This window comes from Morone saxatilis, unplaced genomic scaffold (assembly GCF_004916995.1).
Source record: "Morone saxatilis isolate NCDOM2014 unplaced genomic scaffold, NCSU_SB_2.0 Contig21, whole genome shotgun sequence".
NCBI classification, from domain to species: domain Eukaryota; kingdom Metazoa; phylum Chordata; class Actinopteri; family Moronidae; genus Morone; species Morone saxatilis.
This window is the reverse complement of record NW_023339774.1, coordinates 11,809,259-11,831,135: the sequence shown is the minus strand read 5'-3', so window position 1 is coordinate 11,831,135 and position 21,877 is coordinate 11,809,259. Positions and strand designations below refer to the sequence as shown.

Below are 21,877 nucleotides of genomic sequence, written 5' to 3'. Positions count from 1 at the left end.
TCTCTTAAAACGTAATGTAGATGTTACGGCAAAAACATTGACGGACATTAGACTAGAAAGCGTTCTGATTTGATTCGCTGATGTCATCATAGGTTACATTAGTCTAAGCTGGTACAACTAGCAATGTAAACCTGGCCCTATGCTTTGATTCTCCTGATTGACCCCAATTTATGTTTCCACCAAACCCAAAATTTATCCCCATTTTGCGCTTATGAATTTGGACCATTTGGACAGTATATATAATGAACAGAGTTTCTGGCTCTATGAAGTGAAGCCAACACGTGTCTCCCATTTAGAGTAAAATAGACGATAAAGCTATATGCTTATAAAGGGTATGCTTTAGAGCGTGGCTACTTTGTCAGTCTTGTTTCCTGCTACTGACGAGTCAAAACCACGCAGCCAATGAGAGCAGTTCAACTCGCAGTACGTCACCTCTGCTGCTTATAGGTTTGGCTAAGGCTAAGGAAGAAGTCCCTCAGATTAACTAGACAACCTATAGAGATGTCCCACTGCAAAAGTCTTTGTGTTTCAAATGTGATGTATGCATTTGTATTAGAATTAATGGTCTTATAATTATTTCCCACTTACACAAATATTTAGGTAAAAAAATCATGACAGTGATTTGATTTTTTTGTTCATTTCAACATTGAACTGATTTGATGGATCAAATGAGGCACACAAAGTCACACACTAACACACACACATACACATCAAATACAGACACTCACTGCTGATTTGTGAATCAAAATAGTTGTACAAGAGTGACTTATTCATTTATTCGTACTGGGAATCATGCAGTTGGTTTCTTCTCCAGACCACTGGCCGTTGCCCTGGCAGATGCGCTCTGCTGATCCTTTGAGAGTATAGCCGTCATCACAGGAGAACTGCACCTTAGCTCCTTGTAAATATGTGGTCCCCTTCTTCATCCCATTTGTTGGTGGTGAAAGCCAACCACAGGATATCACTGCACAGTATAACAGTGACTTACGCTGTGAAACCAAGTAAATGTACAGTACACAATACTCACTGTAAATGTTCTTAGACATTTTCATTGACTCACCTGGCTTTAGATCCTGCACAAGAGAAATGTGACTCTGGAAAGACACCCTGGTAGCATTTCCCATTCTTGGACTACGACCTACCAGGATATCATACCTACAGGACAGAGGTATTGATCATAAAACGAGCTGCTGTAGTTAACAATATATATATATCACAGCAATGTAAATTTCTTGCATTTACATAAAGTTGAAAGCAGAACCATCAGTACTTTCATTAGTAAGTTATTTCTTTACATACCTACAGAACTGGGAGCCCTCTCCAGAGCATATCTCAGATGCCTGACTGGCTAATGGATCATCTGGACTCTCAGGGACAGAAAACACTGGAACAAAATGAAGGTCATGTCTGGGGCCATAGTAATACTCTTCCAAAAGATATTCTGAATCATATGTGAACAAGGCAGACTTGTTGTAGACAGCCCCTGTAACACAAAAAGAAAGACACACACTTAAAACCACGAAAGTGAAAAGTGAAAACTGAGCAACATAATTTGCAGATATTTTATTAAATGAGAATTCTGTATTTTCCCACCATGAAAGGGTAACATAAAGGGGACATGACTTAAAACAGGAATCAGTATGACAAAGAAATGGGGTGACGAAAGGACCTTAAACTTTGGTGACCTGCGTTTAATTCTTGAATTTAACTCTTAAGTGTGAGTAAGGAATACATTCATTAGTGCAGTCTGCCCTTTTAAACCAAAGTCCTGATCTTACTCTCATAGTTGCTTAATTTTAAGTATTAAGTAAATTTATTATTATTATTATTTGCCTAAATTCAATCAGCTCCAGTATGTTGTTTGTCATTATGTTGGTGATATTTATTGTTTTCATCACATAATCCAAGTCTTGGTGAAAGAACATAATCTTAATGTAATTTATATCCACATATCACATCAGCACATAATCTATGTTGTGAATAATTTCTTACAGCTCGCCCCAAAACTGAACAGCTCCTCTGGATTGCTGTGGTTCTGCACAAGTTGACCATTGCTGAGAGCGAGGTCATCCATGGCGTCACCGTTCATCTTTCCCAGCAGCCCGAGAGTGGAGTCTTTGAACTCCTCTGGCAGGAGCACCGTGGTCGTCATGGTTCCCTCTCTCAGTCGCACTTCCACCCCGGCTCCAGTTGGGAACATCACGGTCACATTTGTAGAGGTAGGAGAAAATACAAACACACCTACAAGAGAGACTTTAATAAAGGCAGTTCTTGTAGTTTTAACAAGATGATATCAAGACCTTACTTTGAAGACCCTGAAACAGATTTTCTCAATCAGCTTTTTAATGTTTGGTATATTCCATGGTAGGGTCCATAGAAAATATTAATGGAACAGGGTAGGGTCATATATACATTACATACACAAAGAGAAAATCCCATACTTACTGTCAAATAATATGAACAAATACTTTTTATAAAATTTCATCAAGGGTAGTAAAATCAATCACTTCATCATAAGCAAAAAAAGGTGAATCAGGGTCTCACCATGCAGGTCTATCCAGCTCTGCTCAGTAAAGGAGAGAGTTTTTTGATTCTGCAGCACTTCAAGGCCATTATGACCGCTGACCAGCCGCACCTCAATAACATCAGAGTATGCTTCTTTCATAGCTACAGATGTCAGTTTCGTTGCTTTTATCGCGGTCCCTAAGTGTGAGAGAATCAGATCAGTGACATAAAAAAGGACATGTTTCTTAGTTCTAGCATTTACTGTTGATTACTGACAGACAGGACACTTTTAAAAGTGCCTTCAGTTGCTCACCATTCACAGGCTCTGTTCTGCCTTGGATTGTCAGCTGTTTCTTCGCTGAGGTCACCAAAGTGTATTCGCCTTTGCCATTGAAGGAGTAGCTGACACCATCAAATGTTATGAAGTGGGGATCTCCAAACACCAAAGCTGGCATTACACACAAAAAATAAGACTTGACACTACAACAATAATCTTATAAATAAAAACGTAAACCGTAATACCGTGGTTGACTCACCTGAGCTGGGTGACTGATAACGCCTGCAGTCACTGGAGGGCCGGTGTTTAAAATAGTATTGGCAGTTGTCAGACCACAGGCAGCAGTAGTAGAAGCTGAGGACATCATACACCCAGTGGGACTGTCCAGGTATCCGGGGGGGTTTGTTGAATGGAGGTGAGCCCCAGTCATGTGCTCGGTCTGGAGTGCTACCCCCAATCGAGTCTGCGGTCAGGACCTGAGCACCGGTGCTGTCATAGCAACACTGCTGCCCGGCTGCATACTTAGGACTGTTGATAAAGGTTTTTTTTAAATGAATAATATTAATTCATTGCAGTATAGCTAGTTTAATGTCTATGTTTTATTTAGCAGTGTAACTTTAGTATTCCATGACCAAGTAATGGATCACAACTATTTTTTCCACTTACTTCCAGGATGTTTTGATATATTTTAGATATGAATGTACAGTAATGGTCAGGTGTTTTTTTATCTCAACAAGTGTCAGTTTTACTACTCTAGGTGCCATAATTCAAGTTGAGCATTCTGGGTAGTGCAGAATTTATGTTTTTTATCCCATGGTTAATGGATAAAAGTGTCAGCTAAATAAATATAATGTAAATGTAATGCAACAAAAGCAAGGTTGTAAATGTAAATGGTTTGTTTGACAGATTTAGAAATGCTGCATATGTTACCATCAATACTACCTAATATTTAAAATTACAAAATAAAGTTGTTCTATACAGCCTTACCCTGCTAAATATGTTGCTAATATATTGCTTATGATGTAAGTGCAGTCAACCGTGAGGACACTTAACAATCTGAAGGACTCACCTGGCTTGTATTGCCCTTACACAGTGAACACTCCCAGGGTGGTAGGTGCACACGCTCCCTTTCTCTATATCACAGCCATAGTCAGTCTGAGGAGAAATACAACATCTGTGACCAGGCAGCCAAATTTCACCGTGTTCATTTATAAACTGCAGTTCAGTTGCACCAGCTCTTGCAATGTAACTAGAGTGTTTATCAAGTGGAGATTTACACATCACCGAATTAAACCACACAAAATAATTGTTCTTTCTAACATACGACGCGATTAGAGTAAAGGGGGCAGCTAATGGTCGACATACAGTTGGCCTATCTAACTGACACTTGATAAAAATGCTTAATAATGTTCTAAACTGGGATTTTAAATCACATTTCACGAAAAATAACACAATACAGCTACCTTAACTTACCAATTACCAAAAAGCATGAGTCAGGTTAGCCTAATTGAAGATGTTATCACTGTAAAATGCATGAATGCTATTAACTCTAAAACACATGTATGTCTGTGTACCTGTGTGAATATATAAATTAAACAGAGCAAACACCTCTAAAACCTTTTGGCAGTAATGTTACAGCTCAGCTTCTTCTTACTAAGAACTTAAGTACAACTTTTCACACAAACAGCTGGTGAAACCCCATTTCAGACACATAATTATTATAATATATATATATATATATATACTGTATATTTGTTTGTCCACAGTTTTACAGAAGTTTGTAAATGCTTCACACTGAATCCTCATCATACACATCAAGTCACTAGCTGGACGCCCAGAGTTTTAACATTGTGTTAGTCACTCACCTGCTATTTAAAGACAGTAATGGCTAACCCTTGCTGTAAATTTGTAAGCTAAACGTCAATAAGATTGATGCACATAAGTGTTTGAATGCGTGTGCCTGCCAATAATACTTTGAACTGATAAGCAGTGAGCATTAGTAAAAGGTTACAGGCACTGACAACCACATGAACCCATCAAATTGTAACTTTTATCCAATACTCTGTTTAGGTCTTTATCCAGTTAATCAGTTAATAAAGACTTACTGCATTAATAAATAATTACGGTCCGTTTGCCTATGTTCAAGTAATCTGTGAAGTCATGGTACAAGGTGTGTACCACTGTATACAGATGTATAAGCAATACAGACACACCTCTTCTCCAGATATAGGTAAATTCCAGCAATTTACTTATATCTTATATCTTATAGCTCAGCTTTTGTTTGGTGCAGGCTGGTGTAGTATTCAAGTGAGTGCTGCCAAATCTAAATCTGCTTCTCTTCACACTTACATGAAACCTCCCTGTGTCTGCTCTCGCTTGAGCCAAAGTGCAAGGGCAGTCTATGATCTCACTGAGGAAGTTAGGCAGCTGATTTTCCAGCTGGTCCCATGCTAAACATTTGTCCAGGGCCCAAACTGTTGAGTTCTGCCTGAACTTCTCCTCCAGATGCCAGGCCAGAGCGTGATCCTCAGTCCACGCGGCTTGTACATTCCTAGATCAAACACATGAAAAATGCAGCTGTTGACTTTGTACATACAAAATGATATTTACAGGATTTAGATCTCTGTGAAACCATAATTGAATAGAAGGACTGTTTTTTTTTTGATATTTCAGTTATATTTAATAGATTTAATATTATATAATAGCAAGTGTTCACGCATACCACATGCCATCAGGGTAGGTGCTGGGGCTGACACGTACAGAGCCAAGCTCCCAACTAGAGAAGCCGTTCTTTGCTGGTTCGGGCAAAAAGCTAAAGGAACCATTGTTGGGCTGATTCTTTGCAAGTGAATACAGATATAGCCACTCACCCTGCCAGCTGTCTGTATACGCTTCACCTACAGAGAAACATTTGACAGAGTTCAGTGTTTTCACCCAGTTAATAGTCATGTGACCTTCAAAGTGTGTGTGCGGTGTATAAAGGTGTACTCACCTGTCTCCCTGTATCCCCAGAGCTCTATATTGACCCTCTCTGCTCTGACCAAAGAGGTATTCCATGTCATCTCAAGAGTGCCTCCAACATTGGGTGTGCCATAGTATTGCCATTTTGTTGAGTTGACCAGAGTTGCCTTAAACTGAGCATCTAACTTACCAGTGTGCACTGTAGCAACACATTTGAATCAAATAAAGCATATGTTAATGTCATGTTTAAGGAAGAGTCCTGAGGTCATCAAAAGAATATGCAGACAATTATTGTACCTGAGAGCCAGGACCCAACTCTGCTGAATGTAGTGCCATTATCTGAGGAGATGTCCAAAGGAACCCATCCTGTTTCATACAACAGTGGGGAGATACAATGGCCTCTACTGTTTTCATCCACATACCCCAGAGTGTTGGTATTATTGTTAAACCTGCAATTTTAAAAGAATGATCAGCAAGTTATACTTGAGCGTGAAACTTGATTCTCCCAGTGCTTTTAACTACATCTCTGCACAGAGGTGTAAAAGAAAGTATTACCTGCATACAATCTTGGAAGTCTTATTAAAACTTGCATCAAGGACCATAAAATCTGTCCCACCCAAAATGGAGCCGGAATATGGAATGATTTCCACACAGTACTCTTTATAGTCTGTACAGCAGTTCTTCAGAGAAGTGCACGTTGAGTGACATGAACATGTGTCTAATTTTTCCCCACAGTTTCCTTCACATGTCTGTCCTGTCCAAAATAAGGAGAAATACGTCTTTAGTATAGAGTCTGGAGGGAGCCATCAGTTTAATTTGAAACAACATTTAAAAGCAATGTATGTATCATGGAATTCAATTAGTGTTTAATGATATATTTTAACTTACCATTTAAATTTACAAATAATAATTAGACTGTGAATAGATTTTTTTATATTTGAAAATGGATTTGCAAAGAGTTTTACATTTTACTTTTTGTTATGTCTTTATGTAATGTTCCACTTCACAAATCAAGTTATCTCCTGCTTTAACGCAATTTTAGTGACAACACTGAATTAAATGGGGCCCAGCAGTTCTTGTAGCTCAGCTGTTGACTTCTGTCCCCCACAAACACACAAATGCTACTGCCACTTTAAAAGAAATGTGCCCAAATACTAAATACTCTAATCTAATACTTAGAATGAGCTGCTTAGTTAACTTTTTATCCTGCTTTTGACCTTTTCCCATCACTGAAATGAACACACAAAAAAATGACTTTAACAATTATGAAGTTTGTGGGTACTTACCTAATGTCCTGCAGATACATGAAACCAGAAGGACAAATATTACTGGTGCGTATTTCTTCATCATGAATCGTTAGCCAAGGTTTCTGCTACTCTCTTGACAGCTTCTACAATTTTGTCCCAGGTAGATATACTCAGCATTTTTCTAAACCTTGGCCCTGCAATCACAGGCTTTTACAAACACCAGCTTAATCATCAACCAGAAGTCATTATAATAAAATCCAGCTGCATTTATCCTCACATGGCCACCTTTGACCATCTCTCACTTCAATGCAAATCAGTTTGTAAGATTTATTATCTGCTTAATAGATTTGAAATCGTATGCCACACCTGTAGAAATTAATTTAGGCTGTTACTTTATCATTATCATGTTTAGATAAAGGTGCAGTTTATCAAGAACAATTATTTAAATAATTGCTAAATAAAACATGCTTTCATGTGTATAATATTGGTCTTACTATCCTATACTATCAAATAACAGCAGTACAATCATATAAAATACATTACATACTGTGTATTTAATTTATGTATCACTGTGTGCCTTCAGACTTAAATGGTTCTACTTTACAATTTGAGCTAATTGCCGAAATAGCAAGCTAGCTAAGCAAGCATTCACATTAGCCTATTAAAATGCTAACAACTTCTGAGCCTGTTGACATGCTGTAGCGGTTCCATGGCAACAAGGCAAAATGCTGACAACATACAACTGATGAAATCTTTTACTTGTTTTGCTTCATAAACACTTTCAGCATTTTCTTTAGTTCTTGTGTTGTTGTATTTGTGTTGTCCAGCAGAGTGGACTGCTTCCTCTCGCTGCCTTCACTGAGGCAACACTGACATTATTTTGTATTTTGCAGTCTGAATTAATAATTAAGAAAACAAGGTCCACTTTTATGCATTATGTGCTTATTTGTTTTCTGGCCACCAAAATGGCATTAGGATGTGACCTCAAAGGTGAGGGTAGACTGAAATTTAATTCTTTACTAATCCTACGACTTTTAAGTCAAAGCACAAAGAATGTGTTGATTTCTTTCACAGGTTTCATTATGCAACCTAAAAACAATCTCTGAGGAGGGGAGCTATAAGGCCAGCTGCAGGCCAGTAGGGGGAGCAGCTACCTCAGGAATCATCTTCATGCCACAGTACACATTTAAAATGTGCTGGAGTATTTTGCTCTGTACTGAATTAATTTTCACAAACAAATACAGATTCATAAGTGTCCATTGTGGTTTAAAATGTTTTAATGTAACAGTACAACATGAGTGAGGTATTATAAACATTCATGGCTACACACATATGTAATATTTGTATCTACTGTTATCATGTAGACAGAAATTCAAATGCGTTAAATACAAAATAAAGATTACAAGTGCTTCTATTGTTATTATGGATGGTTTATCTCCATGAATTAGATGGTTTGAACTTTAGATATTAGGAACAAGCAGACCCACTGATATTGTGGCTGGGTTCTATTTTGAGTTTGTCATCTGCTTTCTACTAAACTAAAATATTGGCAGTACTTGTGTAATATTTTCATAATACATAATTGAATGACATTATCATAAAGATGCAAAACGTAAAAATCAGCTGACATAGAACACAATAGAACACAATTGGCAACAACCATGGAGCAGTATTACTGAACAAACATGGCTGTTACAGCAACATCATCCCAAATCATCTGGCAACATCATCTGGACTTGGTTCTTGTAGATTCCTGAAAAAAACAGTGGAGAGTTTGCTCAGTTGTTTGTACATATAGTAATTTTACATTGTCTTAACATGAACCTTTGATGATTTTAACACTCACCACCATCAAATGGCCATTCTTTGCCCTGTAGACCATGGACTCCTGGCCACTTTTGAAGTCCACAAACCCCTCTCTGCCGGGCTGGATGTCAAATCGCACACTGCAAGCAACAATGACCATTACATATTGAATTAGGCCCACCCGTCCTTTTAACCATTTAGATTTCTATCTTTTAAAATAATAATAATTATCCATAAATTCCAGATTCTGTACCTGCCCTGAACCACTTTGATGTAGTTCTGCTTGTTGGCAATAACACTGAGCTTAGTCAGGGCCTCAAACAGGTAGTCACACTGCAGAACCAGATCCCCCTGAAAGAAAAAATGTCACCCTCCAATTGTTAGTGATTTTACAAACCATAATCCTTGAATCAACCGATTTATTAATTAATGTGTTTGTATCTGATCTGGGGTCTGCTGTGAGGGGTGCTCATGAAAGTCATGGACCCCATTTTTGAGTTAATAATTATTTACCTATAAAGATCTATGTACAAATTCCTCATCAAGCTCTCCTGGAAGATGAAGATTAACAAGATTCTTGGCTACAATAACACTGTTCGCTAGTAAAGGCAACAGTCCAAACTGATGTTGATTTTCGCTGCAGTGTAGAGTCATTACAGATTTTAAAGATTAATTGAGCGACAGGGTTCTCTGGTGGTCTACAGTCGCTGAACATGATCCACAAAATCCCTGCTTTGCATCCAGCCAAGCATGTTGTTCCCCAGCTCTCTCTCCTCTCATTTCCTGTCATCTCTCTACTGTTGGCTGTCCAATGTGGTTTTATTGCCTTTGCAGACAAAAGTAATTGTCTAGAGAAACACGAGACACATGACCTACAGAATGTGTTATCAGGATTTCATCTGTTTTTAAAGTAAGTTTTTTTTAGATTTAAAAATACAGTTTTTTCGATACCTATTAAACCCTTGTAATGAGCTACCTTTTGCTTGATGTCATCACATGTAACATGAAGGATCAGAAAGTTGTCACTCAGGTTGCTGACCGACACACCTATAAAAAAAAGAGTCACCTTTAAAGAAAATCTCACGTGTGTGTGTAACAGCTTCAAGTTTCAAGCATATAGCTCTCGCTACAGATAATGATGCTTATTTAGTCTAATTGTCTCATTGGTTACCTTTCAGAGAGATGTAATCTATCCGCTGCTTAGTCTTGGCTTCCTCCACAAGGTAGGCAGCTTCCTGAGTGAAGATGAGCTGCCGGAGACGAGGCCTAAATCCGTTCCTGTCATACTTCACCACTGGCACGCTGTACTGTGGGAGGGACATACACAAGGTCACCATGGATTTAAAAGAAAGGACAAGGATGCAAATTAAATTCCAATGTTAGTTTACCTTGATGTGCTCATGCTGAATCATCTGAAGCACTTTGATGTTTATATCTTCTGCACCTTAATGAAATAACAGAAACTACTGAGCATCCATGAGAGAGGATTTCACACACAAATCAAAGACAATAATATGATACAGTCTCAATAACTCCATTATAAGTTGATTAGCGATTATTATCAATGTGCAAAATAGTCCATTAACATGCTCACAAAGTATCTCAGCTTGAATAATTAGATTTTGTTATGCAATTTGGAAATGAAAATGTATTGTCGCTATTTTTTCCTCTAAATTTAAAAAGTAAAATAAAATATCTCAGATACACAAACACTGCTAACTGCTGCATGCATACATCTAATCTAATGTACATCTTCAGCCTCCACAGGCTATTATAACTGTTGTGTTTAATCATGTTGCATGATATGATATGATGTACACATGCATACAAAATTAAAATAGTATATTCCTATAAGTAAACAAAAAAGAAAAAAGAAAAAAAAACTCTGCAGTCTTACCTATCCTGGTGTCCACAAACGGTCTGCACACACTGAAGGGGTAGTTTTCTTTCTTTCCTTTGAACATGGAGCTCGTCTGTGCTTTTAACACAAGCTGGGAATGAGGATGAATAAACAGTATGAAAGAAGAAAGTAAGTTACTTTATTTCCTTATTTAAATTTGTCTGGGACTCAATTGTTGCCCACAAACCTATAAAATTAAGTCATTTTAAATGTAGAGTAGAAATGTGAATACATAAGTTGTGGTTCCTACACTCAAGAAGGTGGATTGTACCTGTGCTTTCCTCTGTGGAGTGATTCCTCGTACGTACTTCCCTACCATGTGGCGAATGTAGAGCTTCTTCAAGAGCTGGGAAGCCTAGAAAATATCCAATTTTACATTAGCTGTTTGATTAGATTCCTTTACAGGGTGCAACGGTTACAAACCTGTGCCCTCATGCAGACTTACGACTAGAAACAGCTGGTGTCAAAAACATATCACCCACCTCCTTCATTATAGGTGGAGGGGTGAGCCAGGAGTCTTTCTCCAGGACTGTTTTGGGAAGGTTTTCCCTCAGCCGTGTGAGGTAGTTCTGCCTCACATACGCCAGGTACTCACTGTTGTCATTGCAGGCTGGCTGATTTCTGGTTATGAAACCTTTAATGAACCTAGAATAAATCAGTAGACAGGTCACAACATAGACTGTCATTCTCATCTCATTTAACCAAATAGATATCCATTGTGTGAACTTACTTCTTGATGACCTTGACAGCCCATGCCCTCTTTTCACGCTCCTTTCTGGCCATTATACCTCTCCAGCAGTTCTCAATCTTGGTGGCTATTGAGATGAGACAAGGTAACAAAAAGTATTATCTTAAATACTTAGCATATTGGCCATTCGCCTACATTTAGGTAAGGAAAAACTTGTGCTTGTGAACAAATCTATGGGCATTTTAACACTCACCAGCATCTCTCTGTTTCTGGTAGTCTCCTTTCACTCTGTAGCCTTTGTACTTGGCCTGAATCCTTGTTGCTGAAACAATGACAGTTACAGTTTCACCCTCAGGAGGGTTACTATGCTCAATGTGATATTACGACTTTAGAGAACAGTATCTCACCTAGCTTATGTTTGCAGACCTGAAAGGCGTCTTCTGTTGCAAACAGAGTTCTAGGGTGTCGGATGAAAATTTTTGTCCTTGAGGGAAGAAGACAAACAATGAGAAGTACATATGTCTTATCATAGACTGTCTATGGCACACATCCATCCACATCTGCCTACCTGCCCATCTTGTACTCATCAGGTTTGTAGCCCAGATGTTTGATCAAGCAGCGCACACCTTCTGCTGCCGTACCTTTCCAGTTGGGCCAGGTGTCTGGACAGAGAGGTTTATACCTGAGCACAGAAGAAGACCCCACAGTCACACACAGCTTTGTAGCTAATACCAACAATACCATGCCAAATGTCTTCTTCTTCAAAAAAGAGTAACTTCATGTGAATTTAGATGATGAGCCATGAAAGTGTGCTCAGCTACCTCTGGAGAAAGATGTCGTATTTGCGCCGGTAAGCAAACCCGGCACGTCTGACCCTCAGGTGCTCCATGAGCCCCAGGTACTTCACCTGATGTCTCACCAGCACATCATCAAAGCGTCCTGCAGGGGACACCAAAGGTCATCTCACAAGTTCAGGGGTCATAACCTTGTGGTCTAACTTACATATGCTAGCTGAACATAGAGAAAAAGTATTAGCCTGGTTAGGGCTCTAAGATCTTTTCAGAAGTGGAGGATTTTTGGGACACACGGCCTCACCTGGCTGCTTGGCTTCATTGGGTTTAATGCAGCGAACGTACCAGGGCTCTTTGGACATTAAGATCTCAGTCAAGCCCACCAGGCTGCTCTTGAACTGAGTCACAACCTGATGAGTCACATGAAAAAAGTGCTGACAGGTTGTTTGTAGTAGTTTTGTAAATCATGAATTCAGTGGGTCAGAGCGTCATCATCTAAATTGTTTCTTACAGTTTCAGGCCTCCTTTTGCTGTCCGGTTCAGTAGAAGGAAAACAGTGTTTGATAATAGCATTCTTGGACTGTCGCATGACCTGATGGGGAATAGGAAAACTGTATAAGCCAAAGCTTTACTTTTATATTTAATTACAGGTCTATTTTTGGTACATTTGGTATTAAATATTAAAACTCACACAGTAGATTTAAGTACTGTATTTGTGTAATACAATGAATCACATACATTTGCATTCATTTTCAAGGAATCACCGACAAACCTGATATTGGTATCACATGGTTATATTACATAAGTAAAACTAAATTACCTCTTTCCCATTTCGATACAAGAGATCATTGTTTTTGTCCAAGAATCCTGAAAGTATGAAGAACAAAGAGAAACTGTATGTATATTTTTGGCAACAACACATTTCTCCTCTTACCAATGAAAAGTTAAATTCATAAGCAATAAAAAATCACTATACTTAATGCCTTACTTGGTCTGGTATGACGGGTAGTATATGGTAGCTAATGTAACAAATGTATTAAAATAATATACATATTTCTCCATAAATCCCTATTTTATTGATGTACACATTGTGTTATTTTTCACATTTCTTCTTATTTGCCTCTATGTATATTTTTGGGCGTTTTTATCTTTGGTTAAGTGACCTTTAACCTTGTTAGCAATGTAACCTCCAGTTAGCCAGAGAGGCCCCACTCAGAGAGGCCCCACTGAGGAGAGGTGAATGCCTCTGTCAATAGTGTTAAATGTGATGAAAACGTTAAACAGTGCAGCAAACCTCACCTTTTCTGAATCACAGACATAGACTGATAGTTTTGTCCTGAAAAGGTATTTTTATCCAGTACAGCACTTTGTTGTTTCATGCTAGCTTACCAATGTCAAGCTAGGCTAACCTTACTGGAGCATGCAGGTGGTTTCTCATGTGCCTCTTTTATGCAGTATGTGGGTTCTCCCATTACTTCTTTACTTCTTTGGTTATAAATATTTGTTTTGTGTTAATAATTTTGTGTTTTTACAACACACACATTTTCTATTTAATATATTATATATAAATAATAGCTTATTTATTGTCAAAATGAGTCAACCTTGAACTGTTAAACTATTTATAGTAGGAACTGTGAATGTAATGCATGTAAGGCTACAGAGAAATATATTATATATTATATATGTAGAGCTGTGCATGTAATGTCATTAGTTTGTAACGAAGCTGCTGTATTGATTTTATTTAATCCAGGGGTGAGAGCAGTTGTCCTCGTCTCCTTCAAATGCATTCACACACAACACTAGTTTGCTTATAATCTGTTGCATTAGCTATGTGCTATATGCTGGCTAACTTTAAATATTGCTGACAGTCAGTGTGCAGACTTTGTGACTCCTCTCTACTTGTGCTGCTGTTAAACAACATTTTATAATTTGCCCATAGTTACATTGGCACATGTAATGGTGTTGTGATAGAGCAAGACATGTACAGTAATGCAGTATTTCATCTCTTACCAATAACACAGTATGTAACCTCCCCAGCATAGTGCAAGAGGCGAAAGTCTCCTCTTTCCAGTGTTTTCCTCGTCTTCTGGTCTGCAAGTTTATGTCTGCAGGAAGTTAAGAGTAGTTTATTTTGATGTTTATGGTTATGCCATGTGCTGGATTGGCTGCTGGGTCATGTCCCTTAACCATGTGCATTTTGTGAAAAGTGTAAGTGTTGATCTTACGTGACAAAATGAGGGTGACCACCGATCGTTTCCTCCATCTTCTCCAGTAGTGTGAGATCTGTGGCCTCTCCTGGACGTAAACATTCCTCGTCCTATAGACCAGGAAAAGCATCATCATTTTTGTTCTTTGGACATTTTTTTGTCTTTCTGTAGGACCATAACTCAGTCATATCTTTACCAATAAAGAGATGATTCCTCTGTGTTTCTCCTCCACAAGATCACAGATGATCTTGTTGTTGAAATATGGCACTGGTTCCCACTGGGCATAAGAAAACAAGGAAGGGATTGAAAGGCAGTTTTTATTATATGTGAGTTTATTTTTGCACATTAGTATCAGTGTGAGCCACAAATGTCAAGAAAATATAAGGATGGTAGTGCTGTTACTTCAATCCCTTCCATCTCGTACTCCTCCTGCTCTGACTTCAGGGTCAGCTGGATGAAAAGCTGCTGCAGCTTCTCGTTGCAGTAGTTGATGCAAAACTGCTCAAAGCTAAAATAAATCATAGGAACTGTCAGCATCAGATTCTTAACGTCACATGTTTGCTGTAGAAAAATCAGCTCAGCTGTGCAAGATCTCACCTGTTCACGTTGAAAACCTCGAAACCATAGATGTCCAAGAGACCAATTACTGTTTTCCTGGAGGAATCCTACAGATAATTTAGACAGATATGATTTCTGGTTTCTAACTGAAATTCAAGCTCATATGTTGGTGTTATTATAAACCAATAAAATTACAATGGAAAATATAATCAGCCCAAAGAAACATTTTACAGATGTGCTGTTTTTCAGAATTGGGTGTTTTCAGTGTCACAACCAATCAAATGGCTGCCTCAGGCTTGGTAAAATCTTGTTACCCCAATTTTCTCCCCATTTCCGTGATCTTAATGAGACAGGTCTGGCTAAGCATGATTAGAAAGAGAGTAGCTTTTGTGTCTCACCTTGTTTGCTAGAGATTCATTGATCTTGTTGACTAGCCAGTTGAAAGTGCGGCCATAGATGGCTTTGGCAAGGGCATCTCTGGCATATACTGCATGGTCCACAGAGAAGGGACTTAACACCTTTAACATCAAAATAAGGAGGATCATTTAAAATAAAACAAGTAAAAAGAAATGTATACTTTGAAACAAAAGAAGTCAAATCACCTCCTCTGCTTTGGCTTCAATCTTCCTATGGGTTAGGCCTTGTTGTAGCACCTGAGCAGGAATCCCCAGCAGCTGCACAGCAAAGGCAAAGAAAAAGAAAAAAAAAACATATAAAACCAAATGGTCTCCTCTCCATAAGAAAGTTGCATAGAAACAGAAAAAGGGTTTAAACTGTAGTTTGTTTGGGGCTCACCTTTGACACCCAGTGCATCTCCTGGTTGTTGTTGAGAGAGGCGTATCCTCGAACATCTGCTACAAACTTGATGTTTCCCAGATGGAGCACACTAGCAATTATTCCAAACAGGTGCTGCATTACACCCAGAGAGAAATACTTCATGAATCACCAGCAAATCAGTCATAGATTCAAATAAAGTTTTGTCCAGTTTTGATGTATAAAGATTTACCGTACTACCTCACCTCAATATCACTCTCGTTGAACTCTATCACGGAGAGGGCTTTCTGCACCATCCTCCAGTCACTTTTATCATTGATAGAGCTAACTTTGGCACAACCCCCCTGGAGGAGACAGAAATAAAAAAAAAATTTTTGTTGCAGTAGGTAAAGTAAGACTTTTTGTTTTTCTTTCCACTGACCTGCACCAAGTAACTGTAGTGCTGGCAGTTTCTCTCCAGGCCGAGCCATCGGAGCAGATCTTCCTCTCCTCCCTCCACCAGCTGATAGAAGATGTGGAAGTTTCTCTCTCCGTGGTTCTGGTGGACCACACGGGACTTCTCCAGCAGGTAACTCAGGATGTGACCACCAACTGCACCACCCTGATGGAGAAAGGTAATCCTTAACCCCTAGTCAGTGCTTAGTGTGAACATTGAGGTCATTACATTGCCGTGTTATATTATCTTGATTATCTGCACAGTAATGTAATGAAGATATTTCAGTCCACCTGGTGGTCGAACTGGATGTCCATGTATTTCCCAAAGCGGCTTGAGTTGTCATTCTTCAGGGTTTTGGCATTTCCGAAAGCCTGGAAGGTATGAATATATAGACAGTCTGTGAATATACTATATATGTATAAAACAGTTTCTCTAAATGTGGTCTTAGCCAGCAGAAGCCCTGGCACACATATCAATGTTACTGACCTCAAGCACTGGATTGGAAAGAAGCAGCCTGTCCCGGACGTTGTTCAGGAGTTTAGTACTCGGACAGCTGACAGCGTAGAATTGCAGGATTTTTTTGGAAGCCTCAGTCTTGCCGGCCCCGCTCTCCCCTGAGATCAGAATGAAGTGGTTGTTGAACTCAGACTGCATGGTACGGAAGACGTTGTCTGCCAGCGCGTAACTGAAAGTACAGTAGTAGTCAGGTCAAATTCAGCCCCCCTTTAAAATTCAGACTTTTTTGCCATCATAAAACTACTTTACTACGACTACGACTTTGTCAGATAGTTGAGACATTTAGCTTAAAACAGAAAATGTCAACCTCATGGTGGCACTAGAGGAAAAATCAGGATTATCAAAGTCAGAGGGATTCCTCCTCCATGGATTATGAACTATCTGTACAAAGGTTCATGACAATCCATCCATGAAAGTCCAAAGTGGTGGAACAACTGACATCCCTGGAGCCACGCTGCTAGCATGACTAAAAAAATAAAGGTTTATCTTATTTAAGAACTTATTTATCTGGCATAGAAAAGCCCCACCCATGATAACCACTGCATGCCAACACATAGTATAAATAAATACAGAATAAAAGATATCTTACATATGAGGTGGCAGCTCAAAAAAGTTTACACCCATGTAGGTATCCATTTGCTTCTTACTGTAGATATCTAACTCTTTGTATGGGTTGACCGACACCAAGAGAGTCCCAATGTAAGTCTGCAAAGAAAGACAAGGAAAGGAAGTCATGTTCTGCAACTCTTGCACATTTGGGATTGGGATTGTTTTTCCCAAACATTACAGGACAATAAAAGAAGGCTTCCAGCACTGTGGTGTCCATGTATCACTCTGCTGATAAGTAATTTTGTTCCTCTTATCAAAAGCAATAAGTTTTGCTAATCGCTTGTCATGACCTTATGTACAGAGGTGACCTTTAGATTGCTCACTCTGCAAATGAAAAGAACAGGAGCTGCTGTTTCAGCAACTTAAGGTGCCAGATTCAGCACGAGGCAACATAGCATTAGGATCTTGATGGGTTGAAGGTCGAGGGCGTGACGTTTAATTAGAGTAAAAGAAATCCAGGTTATCCAACATTACACCACACAGGAAGACTCACGTAAATGAGATTCTCATGGAAGCGTTTCCTCAGGTTGTCCAGGAAGGCACTCTCACTTGTGTAGGCGTCTAGTAGAACAAAATCCTGGATGCCCACGCGATCCCGAGCTGTCAGGGAGGCTTCCATGTTCCTCAGGATCTGGTTACACCGCTCATCCAGGCTCTGTGCCCAAACAAGAATACATCAGGACAAGGAAACAACAGAGCTAAGTAACATGACAAAACTGTACAAAATTCACATATATTATGTTATTTTTGGCATAATTCTCATCCCTTCTGTCAAGAACAGGCCCATATGTCCCATCCTTTTCCTTTGTGTCCTATTTTCCTCAAATGTTATCTGTTTTTGTTGAGGTTGTCACCACTCAAGAGCACATACACACGCATCTTCACAATCATGGACAACCTAGAATATATCGCTCCCAGTAGGTGACTCATATCCTGCCTATTTGTCCCTATATCTGTGACTCCTAGTCAGAGCCCTTAATGGCCTTGGCTGCATCCTCTATGCTCATGACAAATCTAAATTCAGCCTCCACTATCTAATCTGCTTCTGTGTTCTCTAAAGAGCCATCAGTCTCGTTTATGGCATGGACTGAATGAACACAATATATTCCACAAGCTTCACTTGAAGTTTCCTAATTTCCAAGTTTGTCAGTCTAACAGAAGATTAAATTATAACTGAATCCAGATTTTAATTAAGAACTAAAATCCAGAAGTAATTACATCCATTATAATATTTATAACTACAGGATATCATCTTGCACTTAAAAATACACAGCTGAAGAAGCGCCAGGTAAAATAATCAGCAAACGTGATGCACTTTAATTACGGTGCTATGAAAGAGCCACCCAGCATTATGCTTCAGTAGTTTGGCTCTCATCACTGTCGATTTGACCTGTCACCAAGTAGGAGTAACTGACACTCACAGATCAATCTCCAGTAAAACAAGCTGCTGCTCTACTGATCCAGCAGAAATCTACAGCAAAATGTCCCACTAAATCATGTCCTGAAAATAACATGTAATCATTAAAACGTTTTGCAGGAAAAAGAGCCATAAAGTTACCTACCCGGCAGGTTGCTGATGTATGTGCGTGTGTGCCTCTGTACCTTTTTTGAACTGAACATCTGGTTTTATTGAAGGAAAAGGGCAGCAGTGTGACAGGAAACACTGATGGATTACAGTCTCTACTTCCTTCAATAGGAAACCATCAATAATGTAGTGAGTGTGCAACAAAGGAAGCAAATCTCATTCTAAATATGTATTTGTGTGGTTGTGTGTGTGTGCTTGTAGATAGATAAGTTACTGTAGAGCTTTACCACATACAACGTACTTTCATTTGTATGAACCTTTTCATCAATTCACGATTTCAAATCTAAATCAGAGAGAGTTGGATGGTGGAAGGCTGCAACATGGCAGGTCATTCACCAAAAACAAGAACTTGTTGATCTTGCTAATCAAATAAAAAAATAACTCAACTAAAGCTCATTGATCATACAGTCCTTAACAAAATATTACAGTTAGGCTTCATAACTATACAAGTATTAATTTAGTTTTTTTATATTTATACATTTATACATTTTGTTCATCATATTATATTTAAGTGTTTGACAGACAAAAAAGCTGATTAAAACAGCAGAAAATTAGACTGTATATACAGTACGTAATGTATTAAAGGTCACTTTTATTAGAAATTACCATAACAAAAGAGAAAAGTCCAACAACTGGTAGCAGTACCATAATATGAGATATTGAAAGTCTTTCAAAACATACGTCTAAATACCTAACATGTACTTTAAAAAACCTTAAAGATAAGAGCAGTAATAATAAAATTAAAAACCAAATGCTAATATCAACACAGAGGTCATCTCTCACACACTGTTCAGATTTCTTGATTGGATGATAATCTCCTCATTTGTCTAAATAAAAAAAAAACCTGACCTGCCTGCTGTTATTTGATCAACTGGGTTCTGTTGTCAAATTTCTACATGACTTGCATCATAGAGAAAAGCAGCAAGGTGGTTTGTCTCAGACACTCTGCTTTGTTGTTGGCACTCTGTGGACGTCTGTGAGCAGGCAGTTGACTGGGCACCGAGCACAGAGATTTTCTGACATTAAAAGGAAATGTTACCTCTACATGGCTGATAGTAGAACAATACTATGCTGTAAGAGGATGGACAATTTTTCTAAGTTGGCAACATTGTCATCTGATTGGACAGGATGTTCAATATTTTAAGGCAAAGATAAGAACATGTATGAACACAAACACACAAACATCCAACATGAACATGAACTACCATAAAACATCAAATTTTGATGTCAGGCTACAGCGGAACAGGAAAGCCTATCTGACCCAGAGACCATCACCTGAGAGGGCGCTCCATTGTCCCTGACTATCCAGTATGGTGCAGGATCCTGTTACGCAGCCACAAAGTGGCAGTTAGGCTCCTGAAAGAGATAGCGCTCCTCATGGGCCATTGACTGACACCACACATCACCCAGGGCAACACACATTTAGGGGGCTCCAGGTGTCTAGAGAAACCTGACCACGACTGGCCTCCATCACACCAGTCAAGTACAGTACCTTCTCTGTTGCTACTGTTTCACACAAGCATATATAGCAATAACATGTTCAGCTGGATCACTGAATGGTAAATAATCAACTAAAAGTGCGAAACTTCTGGGCAGGTTAAGGCAGCATTCATTTACATTTTTTGTCAACTTGGGGTCAATGAAACAAGCTGAATACATAACATTCACATAGTATTGCTTTAGAAAGTTGAAGCTTTTTAATACCAACTAGCAAACAGTTTGGATTCGTTTTTCTTTCCACCTGGTAAATGTAACTCCCAATATTCATTCTTCTTTTAGGTCTACTTTGGTCTCCACCAACTCCTGAGGGAAATATCTGTCTCTTGTTAAATGCTCCTCTACGTTCACAAGCTATTCGCTAACTTTGTCAGTCTGCCGCTTGATGGAAGGCAGGTAGTGGACATTGGGCTCCTGAGAGCAGCAAGAAAATGCAGTTGATCTGTGCCTTATGAGAGAGAGAAGTTGCAGCCTGTAAAACCAAACCAGAACAAAGCTGAGTTATAATTTACTGTGGATTCGTCACTATGAGCGACCTCTTTTGCATTACACAGTCATCTGATTCATTGAGAATATAAAAATATTGATAAGTGCAGCTTTAAATCATTACTTCATGTGTAGAATTGTACCAGTGGTAGTCATTCTGTATCAGAAAAGACCCTCGGGCCGACAGCAATGTGGACCTATACCCCCTTGTCTGGATCAAATGAAGAATTCTGCATCAGGTTACTTTGAAAGATGCTGCAATCACTTAAAAATATCCACACATCCTACCTGCTTTACTTCCAAAACCATGTGCGTCATGTTTGAATCAGGCTTGCGCAATGAACCTGATAAATCCAAATTACTTTGAACTTCAGTCCTCAGGTGTACAACTCAGACAGATGGTAGTTTTAGTAGCCGATGATTTCTCCCATAGTGGAGCCTCTTTAGGTCAGCGCATATATTTCACCAAGAATCTACTTTCACCACTGTCTCCTCTACTACTCAGGTTTGCATCGGTCCTTGATTCAAATACTGGCTCGGAGCAGGCCCGGTACCAAGGCTTAGGACAGAGACGCTGAGGAGGAGGAGGAGGAGGAAGAGGAGGAGGAGTGTGGCACTGCTGCTTCCTGCTGGGCTGGTGTCCCTGCATTGTAGGTAATGAGGCAGTAATGAGCTACCTGGCTCTGGAAGCACTGGGCTGGTTAAACATTCATGGAGCCCAGGCAGCAAACATTCATTCTGCGCTTTGCCTGAGTGTTGAACAGCTACACTATGTGTTTAAGTAAGAGTGTGTGCATATATGTGTGTGTGTGTGCAGGTATGTAATACAAGGATGTAGTAACTTTATCCTCCCGAAGACCTGTCCTCACCCTCCTTCCCACAAAATTACAGCACAGGTATTCGATTACTGAACTTTGATTAGGCAGATGCATTTCATTACTGACTGCTCATTAGAGCCACAACTATCAGACCAGTTTGGGATTAAACCACTGATTCTGTGACACCAGCCATCAGAATCATACACATATTATACT

General features: G+C 39.1%; 2 protein-coding genes across 2 annotated transcripts in view; both read right to left on the bottom strand.

Annotated features, from left to right (window-relative positions):
* The window catches only part of LOC118332305 (sushi domain-containing protein 2-like), an 8,550-nt gene extending 1,381 nt beyond the window's left edge, over positions 1-7,169 (bottom strand). The window contains exons 1-14 of the mRNA XM_035667517.1: positions 7,030-7,169; positions 6,299-6,497; positions 6,041-6,192; positions 5,775-5,942; positions 5,505-5,679; positions 5,132-5,333; positions 3,852-3,937; positions 3,042-3,310; positions 2,819-2,953; positions 2,545-2,703; positions 1,993-2,241; positions 1,300-1,483; positions 1,061-1,155; positions 785-964 (exon numbers count right to left, since the gene is read on the bottom strand). Coding sequence (XP_035523410.1) covers positions 785-964; positions 1,061-1,155; positions 1,300-1,483; positions 1,993-2,241; positions 2,545-2,703; positions 2,819-2,953; positions 3,042-3,310; positions 3,852-3,937; positions 5,132-5,333; positions 5,505-5,679; positions 5,775-5,942; positions 6,041-6,192; positions 6,299-6,497; positions 7,030-7,093 — 2,317 coding nt within the window. The 5' untranslated portion in view covers positions 7,094-7,169. The remainder of the gene's footprint in view (positions 1-784; positions 965-1,060; positions 1,156-1,299; positions 1,484-1,992; positions 2,242-2,544; positions 2,704-2,818; positions 2,954-3,041; positions 3,311-3,851; positions 3,938-5,131; positions 5,334-5,504; positions 5,680-5,774; positions 5,943-6,040; positions 6,193-6,298; positions 6,498-7,029) is intronic.
* A 1,154-nt stretch (positions 7,170-8,323) lies between these two features.
* On the bottom strand, positions 8,324-17,911 carry myo1hb (myosin IHb). Its single transcript, XM_035667887.1, has 31 exons — positions 17,769-17,911; positions 17,256-17,371; positions 16,637-16,835; positions 16,441-16,521; positions 16,136-16,315; positions 15,960-16,058; positions 15,736-15,849; positions 15,543-15,614; positions 15,339-15,458; positions 14,980-15,047; positions 14,785-14,890; positions 14,579-14,659; positions 14,401-14,492; positions 14,186-14,280; positions 12,996-13,042; positions 12,687-12,767; positions 12,480-12,585; positions 12,206-12,323; positions 11,953-12,066; positions 11,792-11,868; positions 11,638-11,706; positions 11,427-11,511; positions 11,179-11,341; positions 10,968-11,051; positions 10,694-10,787; positions 10,185-10,240; positions 9,968-10,103; positions 9,773-9,843; positions 9,050-9,147; positions 8,837-8,936; positions 8,324-8,743 (listed from the first exon to the last, which is right to left on the bottom strand). The coding sequence occupies exons 1-31, from the start codon at positions 17,892-17,894 to the stop codon at positions 8,717-8,719; spliced, it is 3,075 nt and encodes a 1,024-aa protein (XP_035523780.1). The 5' UTR covers positions 17,895-17,911; the 3' UTR covers positions 8,324-8,716.
* Between the last annotated feature and the right edge of the window lie 3,966 nt (positions 17,912-21,877).